This window comes from Erythrolamprus reginae, chromosome 2 (genome assembly GCF_031021105.1).
Source record: "Erythrolamprus reginae isolate rEryReg1 chromosome 2, rEryReg1.hap1, whole genome shotgun sequence".
Classification (NCBI taxonomy): Eukaryota; Metazoa; Chordata; class Lepidosauria; order Squamata; family Dipsadidae; genus Erythrolamprus; species Erythrolamprus reginae.
In genome coordinates, this window is record NC_091951.1 from 32279667 (window position 1) to 32302093 (window position 22427).

Below are 22427 nucleotides of genomic sequence, written 5' to 3' on the forward strand. Positions count from 1 at the left end.
AATTCATATGTAAGCCTGGTCATTTCAGCACAGTCCATAACTTTATTAATTATCATGTTATCTGACGGGAGATTTTTGTCTTTCCAATTTTAGCCATATGCCAATCTTGCGGCAGTTAGTATATGAATAATTAGATAATAATTTGGTTTAGTATATTGTCCTCTCATAATTCCTAATAAACAGGTCTCAAGTCTTATATCAATGTCACATTGGATCATTTCTTTTAGCCAAGTCTTAATTTTTATCCAACTATTTCGTGCCATTTGTCATGACCACCTTATATGGTAGTATATTCTGTGTTCTTTTTTACATTTCCAAAATAGGGGACCTATGTTGGGATACATTTTGGTGAGTCTAGTGGGAGTGAAATGCGATTGATCATACATCTTATATAGATTTTCCTTGTAAGGAACCAATAGTGTTAATTTATAGTTTTCTTTCCAGAGTTTGTCCCAGTCGTCTAAATCAGAGGTCCCCAACCTTTTTAGCACCAGGAACCGGCTTTAAGTTAGACGAGTTTTCTACGGCCCGGTGGGGGGGGGGGGCTTTGGTCATATGGGGGTGGGGTTATGGAGGGGTGGAGCTTAGTGACGCAGCCCTCCACACTTCTCCACAGGGCGGGGAGAATGAGGAGGCTCCTTTGGCGGCTGGGGGCTGCCTGGCTTTGTGATTTTGACTGGGGGGGGACTTAGGAAGGTCCTACTTCTCCCCCCCCCCAGCCAAAAACTCAAAGCCTATCTGCTGGATACGGGCGATGAGCGGGACGAGCGGCGCCGAAGCCGGTGGCTTTGGCAGCTGCTGCAAGAGGCTCTCCGCTCTCGGGAGAGTTTAACAACAGAGGCTCTTTGGCTGCCCGGGGCGCGCGCGGGCGCACACAAGCACACACAAAAACATAACCCCGTAGATGGGAAAAGGCTGGATTCTTTCTCCCCATCTCTTCCATTCAAGGGAGGCTTCAATAGACTCAGCCACCAAACAATAATAATAATAAAATCAGCGAGCGCCAACCATAACCCCCCTTCTTTATTTTTCAAGCTCGAGCGGTTCTTTTCTCCTCGCTCCAGAAACTTGGCGATCGCGCCCCACCGCCGCCGCCTCCTCCGTTTCCCCCAACGGCAAGCAATCTAAACGCGGGAAGGGCATTCCGGCGCTTCCCTTCAGCCTCAGAAGCCCCCTCGACGCTGGAGGGATGGTTATGAGGGGAGCGAGCGAGGAGAAGAAGACGTCCCACTCATCGCTCCTGAGGGAACGGGCGAGGGCGTCGGAGACCCAAAGCCCATCCTGTGTGGAGGGAGACGGAGCCAAGCGGGGCCACCCGGAGACCTTTTCCCGTCTTCTTCTCCTCGCTCGCTCCCCTCATAACCAGCTGCCCCGCTCGCGGGGGGATGCCCGTTCGTAGCTACCAGCCCGCCAAGCGTCGAGGGGGCTTCTGAGGCTGAAGGGAAGAGCCGGAATGCCCTTCCCGCGTTTAGATTGGGGGAAACGGAGGAGGCGGCGGTTGTTTTCTCCTCGCTCCAGAAACTAGGCGATCGCGCCCCACCGCCGCCGCCGCCTCCTCCGTTTCCCCCAACGGCAAGCAATCTAAATGCGGGAAGGGCATTCCGGCTCTTCCCTTCAGCCTCAGAAGCCCCCTCGACGCTTGGCGGGCTGGCGTAGCTACGAACGGGCATCCCCCCGCGAGCGGGGCTGCTGGTTATGAGGGGAGCGAGCGAGGAGAAGAAGACGGGAAAAGGTCTCCGGGTGGCCCCGCTTGGCTCCGTCTCCCTCCACGCAGGATGGGCTTTGGGTCTCCGACGCCCTCGCCCGTTCCCTCAGGAGCGATGAGTGGGACGTCTTCTTCTCCTCGCTCGCTCCCCTCATAACCATCCCTCCAGCGTCGAGGGGGCTTCTGAGGCTGCAGGGAAGTGCCGGAATGCCCTTCCCGGGTTTAGATTGCTTGCCGTTGGGGGAAACGGAGGAGGCGGCGGTTCTTTTCTCCTCGCTCCAGAAACTAGGCGATCGCGCCCCACCGCCGCCGCCACCTCCTCCGTTTCCCCCAACGGCAAGCAATCTAAACGCGGGAAGGGCATTCCGGCTCTTCCCTTCAGCCTCAGAAGCCCCCTTGACGCTTGGCGGGCTGGCGTAGCTACGAACGGGCATCCCCCCGCGAGCGGGGCTGCTGGTTATGAGGGGAGCGAGCGAGGAGAAGAAGACGGGAAAAGGTCTCCGGGTGGCCCCGCTTGGCTCCGTCTCCCTCCACGCAGGATGGGCTTTGGGTCTCCGACGCCGCGGACCGGCTGGAAAACCCCAACGGCCCGGTCCCAGTCCGCGGACCGGCGGTTGGGGACCTCTGGTCTAAATGTATCAAGTATCGAAAGTTTTTCATCCAGGAAGCATGTTAACTGTTCCTTCTAAATTATCATATTGTATTAATTGTACATTACATCTGTCTCAGATTGTTTGACCCCTGGTGACCACCTGGAGGAATCTCCCTCCACTTCTCTTGGTCAAGGTTCAGGAGTGGCTTGCCATTGCCAGCTTCCTAGGGCTCAGTGAGAGTGACTGGTCCAAGGTCAACTAGCAGGCTTTGTGCCAAAGGCAGGATTAGAACTCATGGCTTCTAGCTTGATTTCTTAACTACCACACTAGATTGGCTTCTTTTACAGCTACTCAATATAAGGCAGAGTGGGGTTTAAAGCAAGAAGGAAAAAGGATGTTATCTGGCATCTTGTCAACTAATGTATTTATTTCATAATTAATTTCATTTTTACAATTCCATTAACAATTCTACTTGAATTTTGGCTTGACCAGGTGAAATATTTAGTTCATATAGCACTCACATCTCCTATGTTTATAACAGATGGTATGTTTTCTTTTTGTCTTCTGTGTGTCTTCGCTTTCTATGTACGTACAGTATCACAGTGAATAATCACTGAGTTCTTTGATTTCAAAAAGCATAAAAGTAACAACGCCACTCTAAAGTAGAAATAAAATCTCATATTGGCAAAAATGAGATAGAAATACATTTATTGACATAAAATTGTAAAGGAATGAACTATAAGCCATGAGACAATCATAAAATTACAATCACTTGTTGCAACTAAACATTAAACAAACAAGCAAGGTACATAAATGGGCAGGAGAACTGTGATGGACATCTAAAGTCCATGATTTATGGGTTTGGCTGTAACGTGAACTATCTTTAACACTGATACACCTAAACATTTGACATTACATCTTATCAAGCTTATAGTGCACACCCCACTTTCTTAGATTGATTGACTGACCCATTCCTTAAATTTCCAAGGCTACACAACTCCAGGCAATTTGGTGTGGCACAGAATTGACAATAAAGGAAGCTGAAGTAGTAAAAAGCTAAGGAACCTCTGTTTTAAAGGCTTTCAGAGATCCCTGCTTGGCAAATGGGATTTTTCCAAAGTGTTGCTTATGGAGGTCCCCTTTCTTAGGGGAGGGTCATGCGAGAATTCTTGGCAAAACAGAAACAGGGCCGAAGGGTCTCTCCAACCAAGGAAGGGTCAGAGAATGTATGGAGCAGAGTTAATGTCCTAGCATCAAAAAAGCTCACTTGTCCCCCTTCGCAGTTGAGAGAGACCCGGATCCTCGTGGGCCTCTCAGTCAGGACCAGAGTAGACCATTGTGATGGAGACTTGGCTATGTATTTCCATTTCTGTTTCCATTCCCCAATCTGCCAGTAGCTGGTCGGCCGATAAACATTTGGTACATTCTCTGGCTTTTTGGCAACCCCTACACCCCATCCTGTTCCATCCCCTAAAATTACTTCCCAGAAATGTCTCCCAGTTGAGAACATCTGGCAGCCAAGGACAAAAGGATTATATTCATATCTTTGGGGGTATGGGCAAGAAGGAGGATACACTGCTCTACCTAGCAGAAAGTTTAGGATGCTTTTTCGATCTCCGGAGATTTCAAGGCTGTTAGGATCGGCTGTGCCTGGGTCCAGAGTTACATTCTCTGTAAAGGGGAAGGGAAGGAAGGATGGAGAAGAAGAAGAGCGTCAGTTAGAGACCTTGCGTGTGTCTTCACCTCCAAGAATTTAACCCTCGTGTGAAGGGAGTTCAGCTTCCAAACACCCTGTCCAGGACTGGAAGACTCATTGTTTTTTTTAAACATCACCTAAGCTTTGCCTTGTTAAGAGTTCGCTAACTCTGGCAATTGTAAGACTTGTGGACTTCAACTCCCAGAATTCCCTGAGGGGGTTGCCAATGTCCAGGGACCCTCTGTCCCCCTTTTTCCAAGCACTCAGGCTCTCCCTGTCTCAGTCCCAGCCTGTTTGTCATCCCTCTGACCAGTGTTCCCTCTATTTTTTGTGTGTGTATGTGGGCGGAAATGTATAGTGTCTGAGCAGCAGTCACTTCAGGACTGGGCGGCATATATATATATATATATATATATATATATATATATATATATATATATATATACAGTAATACCTCATCTTACGAACTTAATTGGTTCCTGGATGAGGTTCATAAGGTGAAAAGTTTGTAAGATGAAACAATGTTTCCCATAGGAATCAATGGAAAAGCCAATAATGCGTGCAAGCCCCTTACGAGAATCCAAAATATTAAGGCTTAAAAAAAAAAAGTGGTGGCAATAAAAAGCTGAGGCGAACAGAGTGGGGGGAGGGAGTCCCAATGAAGCAAGGTGAAAAGAGCCTCTCTTGAGCTTCATGAGTCCCTGCCTCCTGTTTTTGTCCCCCCCCACTCTGCTCATCTCCCCCACACCTTTCTCCTCCCTTGAGCTCCATGAGTTTTTTCTTCCCGTTTTTGTCCACCCCACTCTGCTCATCTCCCCCACACCTTTCTCCTCCCTTGAGCTCCATGAGTCTTTTCTTCCCCTTTTTGTCCACCCCACTCTGCTCATGTCCCCCACACCTTTCTCCTCCCTTGAGCTCCATGAGTCTTTTCTTTCTGTTTTTGTCCCCCCTACTCTGCTCATCTCCCCCACACCTTTCTCCTCCCTTGAGCTCCATGAGTTTTTTCTTCCCGTTTTTGTCCACCCCACTCTGCTCATCTCCCCCACACCTTTCTCCTCCCTTGAGCTCCATGAGTCTTTTCTTCCCATTTTTGTCCACCCCACTCTGCTCATGTCCCCCACACCTTTCTCCTCCCTTGAGCTCCATGAGTCTTTTCTTCCCGTTTTTGCCCACCCCACTCTGCTCATCTCCCCCACACCTTTCTCCTCCCTTGAGCTCCATGAGTCTTTTCTTCCCATTTTTGTCCACCCCACTCTGCTCATGTCCCCCACACCTTTCTCCTCCCTTGAGCTCCATGAGTCTTTTCTTCCCGTTTTTGCCCACCCCACTCTGCTCATCTCCCCCACACCTTTCTCCTCCCTTGAGCTCCATGAGTCTTTTCTTCCCGTTTTTGTCCCCCCTACTCTGCCCAGCAGAGCACCCGTTTTTGCGATCCTGGGATTCCCCTCCTGGGATTTCCCTACAGCATTGCAAAAACGCGGAAGTCAGGAGGTGGGGTTTCCCATGGAGGGGAGCCTCAGGGGATCACAGGATTGCAAAAACCTGCGCTTGGCTTGCAATGAAAGTCCGGAGGCGGGGCATCTCAGTGGCGGTAGCAGGTTCATAAGGTGAAAAAAGTTCGTAAAAAGAGGCAAAAAAATTCCGCACCCTGGGTTCGTATCTCGAAAAGTTCGTATGATGAGGGGTTCGTATCACGAGGTACCACTGTATATATATATATATATGATGGTCTTGGTATATTCGGGTTTCTTCCCATGTAGGATTTGGAAATTTTTGGCGACGTTTTGATGAAGTCCCACTCGTCATCTTCAGGCTGGTGTTTCTGTCCTTGTTCTAGGGCGAACACAGCGAGACCTGAACTGCCTTCCTTCTATAAATACTGGTGGCCAAACCCAATCTCCTCTACCACTCCACCTCCACCTATGTACACCTCAACAAGTCTACCTCAACCGCCACCCATAATACAAAGACAGACCAATTTGTCTCCAGACAACCCTACTCTTGTCAAAGATGCAATGGAGAACAAAAATGCCGAAATGCCATCCTCTTTGGCCTTGAAGAAAATGACGAACCTGATATAACAAAAATACAGAACATTATCCATAAACAACAATCAATCTCTCAGACAATCACCCCAGAAGATATATTAGAAGTTTCCAGAAATGGACCAGAGCACAAGTTCAGTGATGGCACAGTGGCACCACGATTCTGCAGAGTTGTCTGCAAAAATGAACCTGCAAAACAGCTTTTTATCAAGACCATTAACCACATATCCAGAAACAACACCAATTTCAACAAACTCAGATCCAGACCAGACCTTTCACTACTTCAACGCATCCGCTCCCGTGAATTAAGGGCGGAACTACAGTGATCCCCCGATCATTGCGAGGGTTCCGTTCCAGGACCACTCGCAATGATCGGTTTTGCGCGAAGTAGCGCTGCGGAAGTAAAAATACCATCTGCGCATGCACAGATGGTGTTTTTACTTCCCAGCAGCGAGGAGCCGAAGATTGGGGTTTCCCCACCGCCCACGCAAACTCCTCGCTGCCGCTCGCCCACCCTTCGCCCGCCCACGCCGTTCGCTCGCGCAAATATGTACAGTATATATCTTACCCAGCAAGCTCTTTTTGTTGTTCTTTTGAGGTCATTTTGTCCCGCTGTTGCTTAAAAATAAGCCACGCTACTTCTGTGGAGGAAACTACGCGTTTTTAGAAGGCGGAACCGCTGCGATCGATCGTCTGACGTTTGCACAGAACTCAGACTCTTTTTTCCCCCTCAAGACTCGAGACTTTTTTTTTTGTTAATTAAAGGAAGAGCTGCTCCCGTTCCTGCCCGCGCACCCGCCGCTCGCCCGCCCTTCGCCCGCCCACGCCGTTTGCTCGCGCTGCTTCCCAGCTGAGTCCTGAAGCGAACGGCGTGGGCGGGCGAAGGGCGGGCGCGCGGGCAGGCGGCGGACAAGCCGTTCGCTCGCGCCGCTTCCCAGCGAATTCGCTTCAGGACTCAGCTGGGAAGCGGCGCGAGCGAACGGCGGGACAAAATGACCTCAAAAGAACAACAAAAAGAGCTTGCTGGGTAAGATATATACTGTACATATTTGCGCGACCGAACAGCGTGGGCGGGCGAAGGGCGGGCGAGCGGCAGCGAGGAGTTTGCGTGGGCGGTGGGGAAACTCCTCGCTGATGCCCACCGCTCGCCCTCCCGCCAGCAAGAGGGGGAAGACCCAGGGAAGCCGCCCAGCAGCTGATCTGCCCAGTGCCATCTACGCATGCGTGCCCATAGGAAAAAACGGCGCGCATGCGCAGATGGTGTTTTTACTTCCGGGTTTAAAAATCGCCATATAGCCGTTTCGCAATCATCGGGATCGCAATACCCGGGGGATCACTGTAAAGAGACGCCTTGACCTGGGTGAAACTAAGTTATACATCAACTTTCGCACAAAATGCATCAAATCCAGGACCCACAATCCTCCCTACATGTTCCAGCCTAACATCTCTCATCAACCACCCTACTTCTTCCAACCATCTCACAACAACAAATCGACACTTCCAACCAGAACCACCACAACAAAAACAAAATGTCATCCCTAACACCACAAAGAAAGACTAGGAAAGCGCGCCCCTTACTACCTCTAACCAATCCAAATCCTACTCCACTCTACTACATATAACAGAGTCACCAGTCTGGGGCTTGACCAACTAGTAACTGACAATACTAGATTAGATAACTTTCTGGATCTCATCATCTGCAACAGCAAAAGTACAATATATGGCTTACAAATAAAAGAACCTTTTTCCAACAGTGACCACAGCATGATAAACTTCAGTCTCAACCTAAGCCACACTAAGATCCACCCAAATAATGTGACTCTGAAATTCAACTTCAAAAAAGCGAACTACAAACTCATTGATGCCGATCTTTCAACATTAAACTGTCAAAACCTATTCTCTAACTGCAACTGCACAGCACGTAGAGTGCTGTACTGCAGGCCACTGAAGCTGACTGCAGATCTGAAGGTCAGTGGTTCAAATCTCATCACCGGCTCAAGGTTGACTCAGCCTTCCATCCTTCTGAGGTGGGTAAAATGAGGACCCGGATTGTGGGGGCAATATGCTGACTGTTAAAAAGTGCTATTGCTGAATACCACGATGATTCATCCAACACTAACCTTCTCAATTTATTCTTTGGCTCTGTCTTTGTCAACAGCAACGGCTCATCCCCTGAATTCATCACTCGCACCTGAAACTCTCTCAATGACCTAACCCAAATAGACTTCACTAAAGACCAAGTTGAAAAAGCATTACGTGACCTTAAACCTTCCCTATCAGTCGGACCAGATGGTCTATGTGCATATTTCCTAAGAAATCTCTCTTCTGCTATAGCGGAACCGCTGAACATAATCTTCGAAAAATCCTTCAGAACCACCACACTTCCTAAACTATGGTCAAAAGCTATGGTCATCCCCGTCTTCAAAAAAGGAGACCCCTCTCTTGTCGATAACTACAGACCTATATCACTATGCTGTGTCTCATGTAAAATTATGGAATCAATTATAAACCAATCAATTACTCTTCACCTAGAAACTAATAATCTGCTCTCTAACAAACAATTTGGATTCAGAAAAAACCTATCCTGCAACGTACAGCTCCTCCACTGAAAAACCATATGGACAACTCATCTTGACCAAGGAAAAACTATAGATGCAATTTATATTGACTTCTGCAAAGCTTTTGATTCAGTGGTCCATGACAAACTACTTCTAAAACTCAAATCCATTGGCATCTCAGGATCTCTCCATAGCTGGATTACTGCATTCCTGTCAAACAGGAAACAAATGGTCAAAATAGAAAGCTCCATATCCACACCCATCCCTGTTAAAAGCAGTGTCCTCCAAGGTGGCGTACTGGGACCTACGCTCTTCATTCTCTACATCAATGACCTTGGCGATCTCATCACAAGCAACTGTGTTCTTTTTGCAGATGATGTAAAACTCAACACCACTAAAAACACAACTACAAAAAGACCTAGACTCAGTTTCTGACTGGTCCAATACATGGCAACTCCAAATCTCAACCAGCAAATGCTCTGTCCTACACATCGGCAAAAAGAATCAGAACTTCAAATACAAACTGAATAAACACATCACAGATAATCCCCACTCGGTCAAGGACCTAAGAATACGAATAACTAAAATCTAAGTGCCAAAGACCACTGCAACAACATCACCAAGAAGGCCTCACTTGTTAATCTAATCCTATGTAGCTTCTGCTCTGGAAATCTCACACTACTTACCAGCGTTTACAAAACCTTTGGCAGACCCATCCTACAATATAGCTTCGTCTGTTTGGTTTTATAATAAGGGTTTTTAGTTGTTTTATTAATTGGATTGTTACATGCTGTTTTTTATCATTGTTGTTAGCTGCCCCGAGTCTGCGGAGAGGGGCGGCATACAAATCCAATAAATAAATAATAAATAAATAAATAACCCATACCACATTTCTGACATTAACACCCTTGAAAATGTGGAAAGATATAACAGAAGATCAACAGGCTACCATGGACGGACCAATAACAATGGAGGAACTCCTAATAACAATTAAAAAACAGAAAAGCAACAAGGCCACAGGCCCAGATGCCATACCTGCAGAATGGTATAAGATAGATAATGAAACAATAAGAAACCATATGTTAGAAACTTTTAATTCCTGTAGACTTGACGGAAAAATTCCTAAATCTTGGTCAGAATCACTGACAACTTTAATACACAAACAGGGTACAGAACCAGAAAAAATCAAAAATTATAGGCCTATATCACTATTAAATGTAGACTATAAGATCTTTATTGCCATTTATGCAGATAGACTTAAAGGAGTTATAAATGGAATAATACACCAAGACCAAAATGGGTTTCTTCCAGGGAGACAAATTAAAAATAATATTAGAACTGTAATAAATATACTAGAGTACTATGAACAACATTCAGATAAGATGGCATCTTTAATGTTTTTGGATGCTCAAAAAGCCTTCGACAACGTTAATTGGATATTTATAAAAATGCAATTAAATAAAATGAGATTTGGCCCAAAATTTGTTAATCTAATAGATACTATATATTCAAAACAAACAACGAATATAATATTGAATAACAGTCAATTACCAATACTTGATATAAATAAGGGAGTTCGCCAAGGATGTCCTATATCACCATTGTTATTTATTATGACCCTTGAAACCTTATTAATTAAAATAAGAGCGGACCCCAGAATAAAAGGTTTAACCGTAGGAGATGAAATCTATAAACTCCAGGCCTTTGCAGATGATTTAATGTTCATAATTGAAGAACCGACCACAACAGTTCCTACTTTATTACAAACCATTGAACAATATGGAAATGTAGCAGGTTTAAAGATAAATAAAAACAAAACACATTACTTGACTAAAAACATGAACAAAACACTAGAAACTAAATTAGAAACTATTTCTGGAATAAAGACTGTAAAAAAGGTAAAATATTTAGGAATAAATTTAACAGCGAAAACAATAACATTAAAAAATGATAATTATATGAAATTGTTAGCAGAAATTAAAAAAGACTTAGCAACCTGGAACAATTTGAAAATATCTTTCTTAGGAAGAATTGCAACAATTAAGATGAACATTTTACCCAAGGTCTTATTTCTTTTTCAGACAATACCAATAAACCCAGGGGGTATCTTTTTAAGAACTTTAACAAACTTAGTTAAAAAATTTATATGGCAAGGTAAAAAAGCAAGGATAAAAATGAATTGTTTAGAAGATATCAAAGAAAGAGGAGGATTTGGCCTTCCAAATTGGAAATTATACTATCAGGCCGCTGCACTAACATGGCTTAGAGATTGGATAATCTTAGATAATAAAAGAACACTTGAACTAGAAGGACATGATTTAATGCTTGGATGGCACGCATTTTTATGGTATGATAAGGACAAAAACCATTCATATTTTAAAAGGCATACATTAAGGAAATACTTACTAGAAGTATGGAAAGATATAAAGAAGAATCATTTCTTAAGCATCCCAGATTGGTTAGCTCCCTTAGAAGCAATAACGCATCCAAAGTCTATAAAGGACAAGAAAATGACCCATAGATATAAAGAACTATTAAATGATCAGATGAAGCTTAAATCTAGAATTGAACTACAAGAAGAAGGGATAATAATAGATTGGTGGCACTATGCCCAGATCCGATCTAGATATCAGAAGGATAAAACTCTTTACATTTTTAATAAAAGTAAGAATTCTTTAACTACCTTAATAACCACTAACCCTACAAAAATGATAGGGAAAATATATAAACTACTTATTGCTCATAAAAATATAGAATTGTCTTTAAAAGATACTATGATAAGATGGTGTAGAAATATTGGCAAGGAAATAGATATAGACACATGGGAGAAAGTGTGGATCAATAATTGGAAAATGACTAAATCAGTTTCTTTAAAAGAAAACCAAATCAAAATGTTCTATAGATGGCATCTCCCACCAAATAGGATAGCAAAAATGTTTCCCAAAACATCCCCAATATGTTGGAAATGTAAGAAGGATATAGGAACTTACTATCATCAATGGTGGACATGCAGCAAAGCAAAAATATATTGGAAGATGATTGAAAAAATATTAAAAGAAATAATAAAACAAGATATAGATAATACCCCGGAATTTTATTTATTAGGTGTCACAACCCAGATTTATAAGAAAGAAATTTTTTATTTAATCATACATATATTAACTGCGGCTAGAATAATATATGCGCAAAACTGGAAAGGGGAGGAAATCCCCAAGGAAGAAGAGGTTATAGCTAAGATATTAGATTGCGCTGAAATGGATATGATGACAAGAAGATTAAACGATCAAGAGGATACTAAATTTTACGAAACATGGAACAACGTTTACAAATGGATAGACAAGAAAAAATAAGATATATTGTTAGTGGTTGTTTTTTCTTTTTCTTTATTTTGTATTAGTTTTTATCTAGATGATAATAATAGCAATATTAGTTTAAAAGGATTTTTTGATGATTATGATATAGCTATGTATATATAAGTATAAGCAATATATTAAGATTTTTGAAGTATAATAGTTGAATTTAGTCTTACTGTCTAGATTGAAGGTTTAATACTATTTTATTATAGTAATTAGGATTATATTAAAGGTATCTTTCCTTTTTGCTAACTATGTTATGCTAACCTTAATACCCACATTAAGATTTGTAAACTTCAATTCAAATTTATTAATTTTTTCTTCTTTTTTATAATAGTTAATACATATGTATTCTTTTTCTATATTTGAATTTATACTTTCATAAGAAGCGGGGGAAATACACCCCCACTTTATGTTTATTGTTTGTTTGTATCTGTTTGTCTTTTTATGAAAAATAATAAAAAAATTGAAAAAAAAAAAAGAAAATGTGGAAAGATACTTCACCAGAAGATACCCGAAACAGAATTCCGTACGAAACTAGACTTACAATCCTGGGTCTTGAAAGCTTAGAACTACGACGCCATAAACATAATCTAAGTATTGCCCACAAGATCATATGCTGCAACGTCCTGCCTGTCGGCGACTACTTCAGCTTCAACCACAACAACACAAGAGCACACAACAAATTCAAGCCTAGTATTAACCGCTTCAAACTTGACTGTAGAAAATACAACTTTAGTAATCGAGTTGTTGAAGCGTGGAACTCATTACCGGACTCCGTAGTACCGTGTTTCCCCGAAAGTAAGACAGTGTCTTACTTTCTTTTTACCCCCAAAAGCCCCACTACGTCTTACTTTTGGGGTATGTCTTACATTGGAAAAAAATTGAAAGGGTTGCGTTCCCGGAGGCATCTCCCCAGAGTCCAGAAGGGCAGCCGCGGGACAGGAGCCTCGTGAGCCCTTTTCCAAGTTCAACCTCAAGGCTCCGTGCACGCGTGGAGCCGCAGACGCGTGTCGGGGAAGCATGTGTCTGGAGGGGAGGAGCCGCTCTGCGCAGTTGGGCAGCCCTACCTGCCTGCCGGAAAGGAGGCGGGCGAAGGAGGGCGCAGCTCCGGCCGCTCACCTCGGAGCCGGTCGGCCTCGCTGGCCGCGTGCAGCCGAGCCTCGGCAGGACTCGGTTGCTGGGACGAGCGCCTTCGCTGCAAGCCGCCGCCCGCTCAGCTCGCTTCGGACCAGCGCCGTCCTTCGCTTTGCAAAGCCGGGGAAGAGGTGGTGGCGCCGCGCCGCGGCGAAGGCCAGGGGTGCGCGGGGAGCTTGGAAGCGACGTCATCGGGCTCCCCCCCGGCAATACCCCCGTGTTTCCCCGAAAGTAAGACATATGTCTTACTTTCGGGGTACGGCTTATATTAGCCGACCCCCCTGAAACCCCCGATACGTCTTACAATCGGGGGTGTCTTACTATCGGGGAAACAGGGTATCATCCCGTAACCCCCAACACTTTACCCTTAGACTATCCACGGTTGACCTCTCCAGATTCCTAAGCGGTCAGTAAGGGGTGTGCATAAGCGCACTAGAGTGCCTTCCGTCCCAGATTCTATAGTCTCTCCTATATCTCATATATCTTCTCTACTATATCTCTATAAGCTTCATTGTATATTATTGTGTATTGGACAAAATAAATAAATAAAAATACTTTAAGCACTAAGAAATGAAAAATAGATATGACCTGATACCCCAGAAATGGCAGAGCAAGAAAGAAGTCAGAATGGGAATGCAAAAGATCTTATATTTTGTTAAAAAGAGAGGCAAGGAGAAAATATATGGGTTTAAAATGACAAAAAATAAAAGCCCTGAGGATTGGCAAAAATGCTGTTTTAAGGAGGGATGATAGATTATTGAGTATGCATTAACTATGAAATGATGTAGCTACATTTATTAGGTGTTGTTCTTAACATATATTTCAAGTCATTAAATTTTATTGAGATAATGACAATTAAGTGATAAACATTTGAATAATAATTGATTATGATTTGCAATGAAATATGATTATAATATTAAGATGATTAGTCATTGAAGATTTGAAATGATGGTTTGGTTAATTCTTATATTGTTTTCACATTACTATAATAATAGACTTTGGTTTTTCTTTTTGTTTATTTTGCTCTTTCTTTTTTCTCTTTTCTTTCTATTTTTAATTATAGTTTTCTTTCTTTGTTACTGTTTGTAGTGGATAAAATTTTTCTTTCTTGTAAGGGTTTTGAGAGAATACATAAGAAGTAGGAGTAGGCACTATGCCATATTTGAAGTATTAAAGTGTTGTGGTTGGCTCTGGCCCAGCTCCTGCCCCAAGGCATGTGGAGGTGGAGGAAACATCCACATGCCACAGGCCTGTTTTGCTCCCGATGGAATCTGACGATGGTCTCCTCTGATCAAGGAAGTGTGAGTGACAGGGAAGAGGGGAGTTTGGCAGACAATCATCCCTATCATCCAAGGATTCGGAACAAGACGTTATGACACATCCACACATGCGTAGAGTGATGCGTAGGAGATGTTTGTTAATTATCAGGTTTCTCTTAAATTACTGGCATCAGAGCTTAAAATTCTAATAATATTTACCTTCCTGTAGTAGAAGTCCAGTTTCCAGAGTATCTGGGGAAGAAGAGGGAGGGATTCAGCATCTCATCACTAGAGTTCAAGCAACAGAAGGGCCTCCCTACAGATATCCTGGTTTGCTTTCCTTGGACTCAAATCAGGAAATAAGGAATATGGAAAACCAGAAGCCAGAATGTCATTGGTGGCTATACATAGTCCATCAGGTATAAATATATTCTACTATATATTCCATAGGCAGGTAGTTCTCAACTTACCACTATATGTGTAGTGGAGTTACAGCGGCACCGAAAAAAGGGATTTATGACCAATTCTCACACTTATGACTGCTGGAGCCTCCCCAGTCACGTGACCCAAATTCGGGCACTGGGAACCAGCTTGTATTTATGATGGTTGCAGCATCTGGGATTGTCCTCTTCAACCTTCTTGGGGAGCTTCTGACAAGCAAAGTCAATGGGGGGAGCCACATTCAGTTATCAACCACAATTCACTTAACTGGTAGGATTTTCTGAATAACTGTGGCAAGAGTTTGTAAAATGGGCCACTGTTAACTTAGTAACTGACTTGCTTAGCAACAGAAATTTTCAGCTCAACTGTCATAAGTCATAAGTCAAGAACTACCTATATATATATATATATACATTAAAGTTCGTGGTGGCTTATTCTGCTTTCCCACTGATCAGTGCATATGGATTTTGGCTACAAAGAATACAGGTAAGTCTCGTTTTACAATCAGACTGAGCCAGAATCTCTCTTGGATGCTCAAAATGTCATCCAGGGCAAAACCCCAGCGGCTCTTTTTTACCTCTCAACTTTTCCTTGGCCCTTTTCAGAAGTGCAAGGTCATGACTGTAATCCCAGATTGCCCACTTCGGCTCTAGAAGTAAATCCACTGGATTCTCATACGTTTCCTTAGCCTGGTACCTGTCAAGTCAAAATAACAGAATAAGAGTGGGAAGACCATCTAGTCCATCCCCCACCACACCGCCACCCAAGCAGGAGACCTTACACCAGTGATGGTGAACCTTCTCTGCCTCTGGTGCCAAAAAATGTGTGGCTGCGTGTGATTGTGTGCGCACTTGTGCCCACACACACAATGCAATGTGCCCCCCAATGTATGGACACAACCCCCGCACTGCCTCCTGCACATGTGTACAACATTTTTCATGCACACAGGACACACTGAAGTCTCTGGACTTCCAGTTGGACTATTTTTTGCCGTCCCCAGAGTTCAGGACTTCCTGAAGGCTGGGGAGAGCAAAAACAGCCGAAAAGGCCGGAAATCTCCTGGCGGCCGTGCACATGTATGTTGGAGCTGACATAGGGCAATGCTTCACCTGCCCTCATATATGGCTCTGCATGCCACTTGCAGCACGTGTGCCATAGGGTCGCCATCTGTGCCTTACACCATTTCTGCTTGAAAGCTTCCAGCGATGAAGCTCCCACAGTGGCAGTGGTGGCTGTGGCTTCTCGTCCTCCTCATCTGGCCGCTAGCCACTCTGAGCGCTTTGGGAATGCCCGCCCCACCCCGCCTCTCCATTCGCTGAGAGTGCTTTCATCCCGGACTATCAGCGAGGGGGATGCAGGAGAAGCGGGGCGGGCGTTCTTCTCACAGCGGAGGCCCGCGAAGGTGATTTAGAATGTTGCACGTACTTTCCATCTCCCTGCCAGCCCGCCTGGCACATTCAAAATAAGAAAAACCTTCGCCAGCCTCCGCAAAGAAGAAAGGAACAGAGAGAAAAAGAGAACAAGCAAGAAAGAGAGAGAGAGCACCAGACAGTGAGATAGGAAGAAAGTGAGAGAGAGAGAAAGAGGGGGGGAGAAAAAGAGAGAAAGTGAGAGAGAGAGAGAGAGAGAGAGAGAGAACAAGAGAGAAAGTGTGAGAGAAACAAGAGAGAAAGAGAACAAGAGAGAGGGAGAGAGAGCAACAGACAGAGCGAGGTAGAAAGGAGAGAAAGTGAGAAAACGAGAGAGAGCAAGGAGAGAGAGAAAGAAAAAGAGAGAAAAGCAGGAGAGAGAGAAAGGAGAGAGGAAGTAAGAGAGTGAGTGATAGGAAAAAAGCAAGAGAGAGAGAGAAAGCAAGAGAGAGAGAAGAGTAGAAGGAAAAGAGAGATAGAGAAATGATAGAAAAAAGGGAAGAAAAAAACAGAAATGAGAAAATGATTGAGGCACAGAATGACAGGAAAGAGAGAGAAACAGAGAAAGAAGTGACTCTTGATTTATAATATATGGTAAAAAGCACCAAAGTAATAACAGAAAAAAAACACACCCCTTACCTGTTTTTGTAAATGGTTCAAGAGTTCGTTCACACACACACACACACACACACACACACACACCAGCAGGGAGGAGACAGGGATGGAAAAAGAGAAGTGAGAGAGGGAAGGGGAAAAAAGGGAGGAAGAGGGAGAAATGAGAAACAAATGAGACAGAAAAGGGGGAGAGACAGGAGAGACCCAGAAATGAGAACAGTGGTAGAAATTTGAGGAGGGATGATTGATTATTAAATATGGATTGACTATGGAATACTGTATTGGTAAAATATATATTTAGGTGTTGTTTAATATTAGGATGTATTGATTTTAAAAATTGGATTAGAATTTTAGAAATATATAGAATTACATAGGTAAAATTAATGGAAGATACATATGATAAATAAGGGGTTTATGATATGTACTGTGTGATTTTATGAGTTTGCATTATGGATTTAAAATATACTTGGAAATGTAGAAGACTGATGTAAGTTAATAATAGTAAATGCCAAGTGCCTGAAAATTAATTGAGCTTGAATGAAATTATAGAAAAGTATAATTTATGGAAATATATTAATTGATGAATTGGTGTTCAGGTAGATTTTCATAGTATTACAAGATTACTATAATTCTATGATAAATATTTAACAAATAAAGATTTTAAAGCATGGATTTATTAATACTGTAGTTATATTTTTGGTTTTGCAGGTTGTTTTAGTTTTAATAGTAATAGCCGCCCCGAGTCTGCGGAGAGGGGTGGCATATAAATCCAATAAATCTAATCTAAATCTAATCTAATAGATTTTGGTTTTGTTTTATTATTAGAATAGAATAGAATAGAATAGAATTTTATTGGCCAAGTGTGATTGGACACACAAGGAATTTGTCTTGGTGCATATGCTCTCAGCGTACATAAAATAAAATATACATTTGTCAAGAATCGTGTTTGTTTTGTTTTAATAGTAATAGATTTTGGTTTTGTTTTATTATTAATTTCTTTAAATAAAAAAGGACTTTTTTTCTTATTTATCCATCCATCCATCCATTTATACTTCTATGCCGCCCAGTGCCAAGGGGACTGCCGCTCAGAATCTATACTTTTCCGCCCACACCGAAAAATTAAAGGGAACATTGGTCTCCCCTGGCCCTTCTCCTCATTCAACTAGCCATGCCCAGTTCCTGTAAGTGTTATCAACCTGGCTATAGAAGCTTTCTAAACCATCAAATGGTTCATGAGGATTAGCCAGCTACATGATCTAATCTGCATTTTCTGAGCTTTCAGACTTTAAGTCCCTCAGGAAACCTCTCTTTCACACCCGAATGTGTGCACTGAGCTGTTCTACACATTGTATTTATGTGGTGTTTAGTTGTGTGTGGTTTGTAGTTGTTCAGTGGGATGTTGATGACCAATTATTAAGTCATTCATTGTTGTTTTCTTGTGTTGTCTCATCCTTGGCTCCTACGTACTTGGTAAAGTAGGTGGTAAATCAGCACTCCTGTTGATTGATAAGGGCCCATTTCCCAGACTTCAGTCGTTTCTCTGGCTAGCTATTCAAATATGGGCACCAGGGCAACTCATTGGATCCTGATCCAGAACTGCACTCATTCACCTTCATCAAGTTAAACAAGAGATCTAGTAATGGCAAATAAGTTTCAGTTTTGGGTTCCCTACTCTGGAAAATTCTTGTGAATCTCTTGGCCAAACAAACGGACTGTAGCTTACCAAATGACTGATGACCAATGACTAACATGGGTGTTACATGTAATTAGACAATGGATATAATGTTCAAACTGATCTTGATGGATTCAGGTAAGGCAATGAAATCGCACTTATACATCACCTTCAATTTCTGTCTATTTGTTAGCAACCATTTATCATGGTTGTCAAAAAAATGACTTACAACATTTTTGCAGTTAACATCTATCACAGTGTCTCTGTAATCATGATTTGTTTGCTTGGCAACCAGCATGTATTTAGGTGGATAAAATGGCAAAATTCAATCTAAACACCTGACTGACTGTGAAACCAACCAACCTTGAAACCAACTGTAATAATTTAATAAAAATCAACTCTAATAATAAATCAATAAATAAAAATAAAATTGATCATATCAAATATTGTTAATTATATTGTGTTGAGGTTATCTGAGGAAATGTCTAAAAAGCCCTGAAATACAGTGTGTTGTCTTTACATTAAAATACTGCTAAATACAAACAGAAGTTCCCAAAATAGGAAAACTGCTGGAGGATCTGCTAAGGATCTGAGACTGTAAAGAAAAGGGTGGATTTACTTACTTCTTCAAGATGCTTCCAATGTCCTAAAAAATAAAGAGAAAAAGCACTGAAAGGAGCCATTTCCTATGCAGAAAATTAAATTATTACATTCACAAAATAAATGAGTAATTTTAATTTTAAAAATCTCATTGTTCTCTCCCCCCCCCCCCAACTGTTCAACTTGTTGAGTCCAGCCAGAATCTTACATACAGACATGGAAAAATATATCAATCACCACAAGAGAAGAATGGATGAAAAAAGTAATGGAGGTAGAGAAAAAATGAAAACATTGACTACTTTAATTAGATTATCACCCAATGTTTCTACTTGGAAGTTGGGTCTAAACTTTGTGCTCAAGATACAAAACAATGAACTCTGAATACTTGATTTTGCTTATTAGACTAATCTGTTTTTCTTGGCTAATAATTGCCAAATGTTCAAAAATAAAAGTTGTGGCTGTTATATTATTTTGCATTTTACTGTACAGAAAAAAGTTGAAAGACAACCTGAGGTCTTTTCCTTTTCCCTTTATCCTACACTTCTTTCCCATTCTTATCCTTCTCTATTTCCCTATTTTCTTCATTTCCATTTGAGCTTTTCACTATTATAATTTTAATTAAATTTATGGAAAAGAAAAAAAGGAGCAATAAAGATGATAAGGACTCGGGAAGCCAAACTGTACAATGAATGGCTAGGGGAACACAGCATGCTCAGCCTAACCAAGAGAAGGCTTAGGAGAGACACAACAGCCATCTTCCAATACTTGAAAGGCTGTGATAAGTAAAAGAGCACCAATTTGGTCTCTATAACACTTAAGGGCAGAACAAGAGGTGAAGAGTAGAAGCTCCTCACAAAAAGATAAACCCTAAAATAAGGAATAATTTCCTGAGAGTCACAATTATTTATCAGCGCAATAGCTGCCCTCACAGATTTGTGTGTACTGAGTCACTGGATGATTCCAATAATAATTTGGACAACCATTTTTTTGGGAGAATATGAGGGCTCCTGCCTTAGGCAGAGGATTAGACTAGATTACTAGAAGACCTCCAAGGTCCCTTCCAGCCCTAGGATTCTATGATCTGAACTTCCTGCCTGACCTGTAATAGTTTGCTGGCTGGTTCCTGAAGCTTCTCTTCTATCTCCTGGATGAGATGGTCAAGGGAGCAGAGTTCCTCCATGTGCTTGACCAAACCCTTCTCCGCTCTTGCCATAAGATCCTTCTCCATCTCTTCCATCCTAGTCAATAGGAGCTTCTCCTGTGCTTCTAACAAGAGTTGAAGCTCTCTGAATTCAGCCATTAAATCTTTTTTCACTTCTTTCATCTTGTCCTAGAACACGAAGGAGAAAAAGCAAAGAGCATATTTTTATTGTCATTATTTTATTTTTATTTTTATTGCTATAATAATTAAATAGATTCCTTAAAGAATCTAGAAGTGAGATGGAAGAATTTTCTAAGAAGAAAAAAACCCCTTTTGATATTAAAAAAACAGGGCAGAGGAAAATATTTTTAATAAAAAAATAGAGTTTAAATGATCTCTTATGAAAATATTCTTGGCAATCGGGGATTCCAAATACTTTATTTACTTTATTCAGCAAGCCAAACCCTTTGTATAAAACACGGTACACTTAATCCAACTATGTCATTCAGGGAGTGGTGACATCTTAGTCCCCAGGTTAAGAACAAGTTCTCTGCCCTAACAGTCATTAATTTGAATTTCATTGGAAGAGGGGCCAGGTCAATGGTTGGATGATGGATTGAAAGTGTTATAATTAGTACAGTGGTACCTCAAGATACGAACCCCTCATCTTACGAACAACCCGAGATACGAACCTGGGGTTCAGAAAAATTTTGCCTCTTTTTACGAACTTTTTTCATCTTACGAACGCCAAACCCGAACTTCCGGGTTCGGCGTTCGGGAGGCTGCTGGGAAGCCCCGCATCCCGGCTGTCACCTTTTAAAACAGCCGGGGGGCCTCCCAGCAGCATCCCGAACGCCGAACCCGGAGGTTCGGGTTTGGCGTTCGGCTTCGGGAGGCTGCTGGCAAGCCCCCCGGCTGTTTTAAAAGGTGACAGCCGGGCTGCGGGGCTTCCCAGCGGCCTCCCCAACCCGAACGCCAAACCCAAACTTCTGGGATAAGTACTGGGGAGGAGCAGAAGGGCCGGCTTGCCTCCCTCCCCAGCGCTTCTCCTAGGAACACAGGGACAGCGAAGGGGCGATGGGGGAGAGAACGGGAGGCTCAGGACTCCGTCAGTTGCAGCGCTGGCTGGCAACTTTTCTTTTTAGCGCTGGGGAGGCAAGCCGGCCCTTCTGTTCCTACCCAGCGCTAAAAAGAAAAGTTGACAGGCAACAGCTCCCCAGTCGCCAAAGGAGGCTTAACCCCGCCCCTCTGTCCTACCCATCGCCCGTGGCCGGCAGAAGAGCGGGGGCAGGCAGGAGGCAGTTCTGCCGGATACGGGCGATGGGTGGGACAGAGGGTGGCGTTAAGCCTCCTTCGGTGGCTGGGGAGCTGCGCGGCTTTGCCTTTTGGCTGGGAGGGCAGGTGAAGCGCCGGACCTCCTGCCTTTCCCCCCCCTAGCCAAACCCCCAAATGTCTCCGCTGCAGTAGCTGCTGCAAGAGGCTTTCCTCCCCTCGCCCGTGGCCGGCAGAAGAGCGCTCTTGCCTGGCGGGAGGCAAAGCACTGGGCAAAGCACTCTTCACCTCCTGCCGGGCAAGAGCGCTCTTCTGCCGGCCACAGGCGAAGGGCGGGGAAGCCTCTTGCAGCAGCTGCTACAGCTGCCGGCTTCCCCGCCCCTCTTCTGCCGGCCACCGAAGAGGGGAGGGGAAGCCTCTTGCAGCAGCTGCCATAGCCACCGGCTTCCCCTCCCCTCTTCTGCCGGACACCGAAGAGGGGCGGGGAAGCCTCTTGCAGCAGCTGCCATAGCCGCCGGCTTCCCCGCCCTCTTCTGCCGGCCACCGAAGAGGGGCGGGGAAACCTCTTGCAGCAGCAGCTACAGCCGCCGGTTTCCCCGCCCCTCTTCTGCCGTCCACCGAAGAGGGGAGGGGAAGCCTTTTGCAGCAGCTGCCATAGCCGCCGGCTTCCCCTCCCCTCTTCTGCCGGCCACCGAAGAGGGACGGGGAAGCCTCTTGCAGCAGCAGCTACAGCCGCCGGTTTCCCCACCCCTCTTCTGCCGGCCACCGAAGAGGGGTGGGGAAGCCTCTTGCAGCAGCAGCTACAGCCACCGGTTTCCCTGCCCCACTTCTGCCGGCCACCGAAGAGGGGCGGGGAAGCCTCTTGCAGCAGCTGCCATAGCCACCGGCTTCTCTGCCCCTCTTCTGCCGGCCACCGGCGAGGGGCGGGGAA

General features: G+C 43.8%; 1 protein-coding gene across 1 annotated transcript in view; it reads right to left on the reverse strand.

Moving 5' to 3' along the window:
- Nucleotides 1-2989: 2989 nt before the first annotated feature.
- The window catches only part of LOC139160100 (E3 ubiquitin-protein ligase TRIM39-like), a 72140-nt gene continuing 52702 nt past the window's right edge, over nt 2990-22427 (reverse strand). The window contains exons 4-8 of the mRNA XM_070737636.1: nt 20183-20413; nt 19107-19129; nt 15365-15483; nt 14566-14598; nt 2990-3969 (exon numbers count right to left, since the gene is read on the reverse strand). Coding sequence (XP_070593737.1) covers nt 3443-3969; nt 14566-14598; nt 15365-15483; nt 19107-19129; nt 20183-20413 — 933 coding nt within the window. The 3' untranslated portion in view covers nt 2990-3442. The remainder of the gene's footprint in view (nt 3970-14565; nt 14599-15364; nt 15484-19106; nt 19130-20182; nt 20414-22427) is intronic.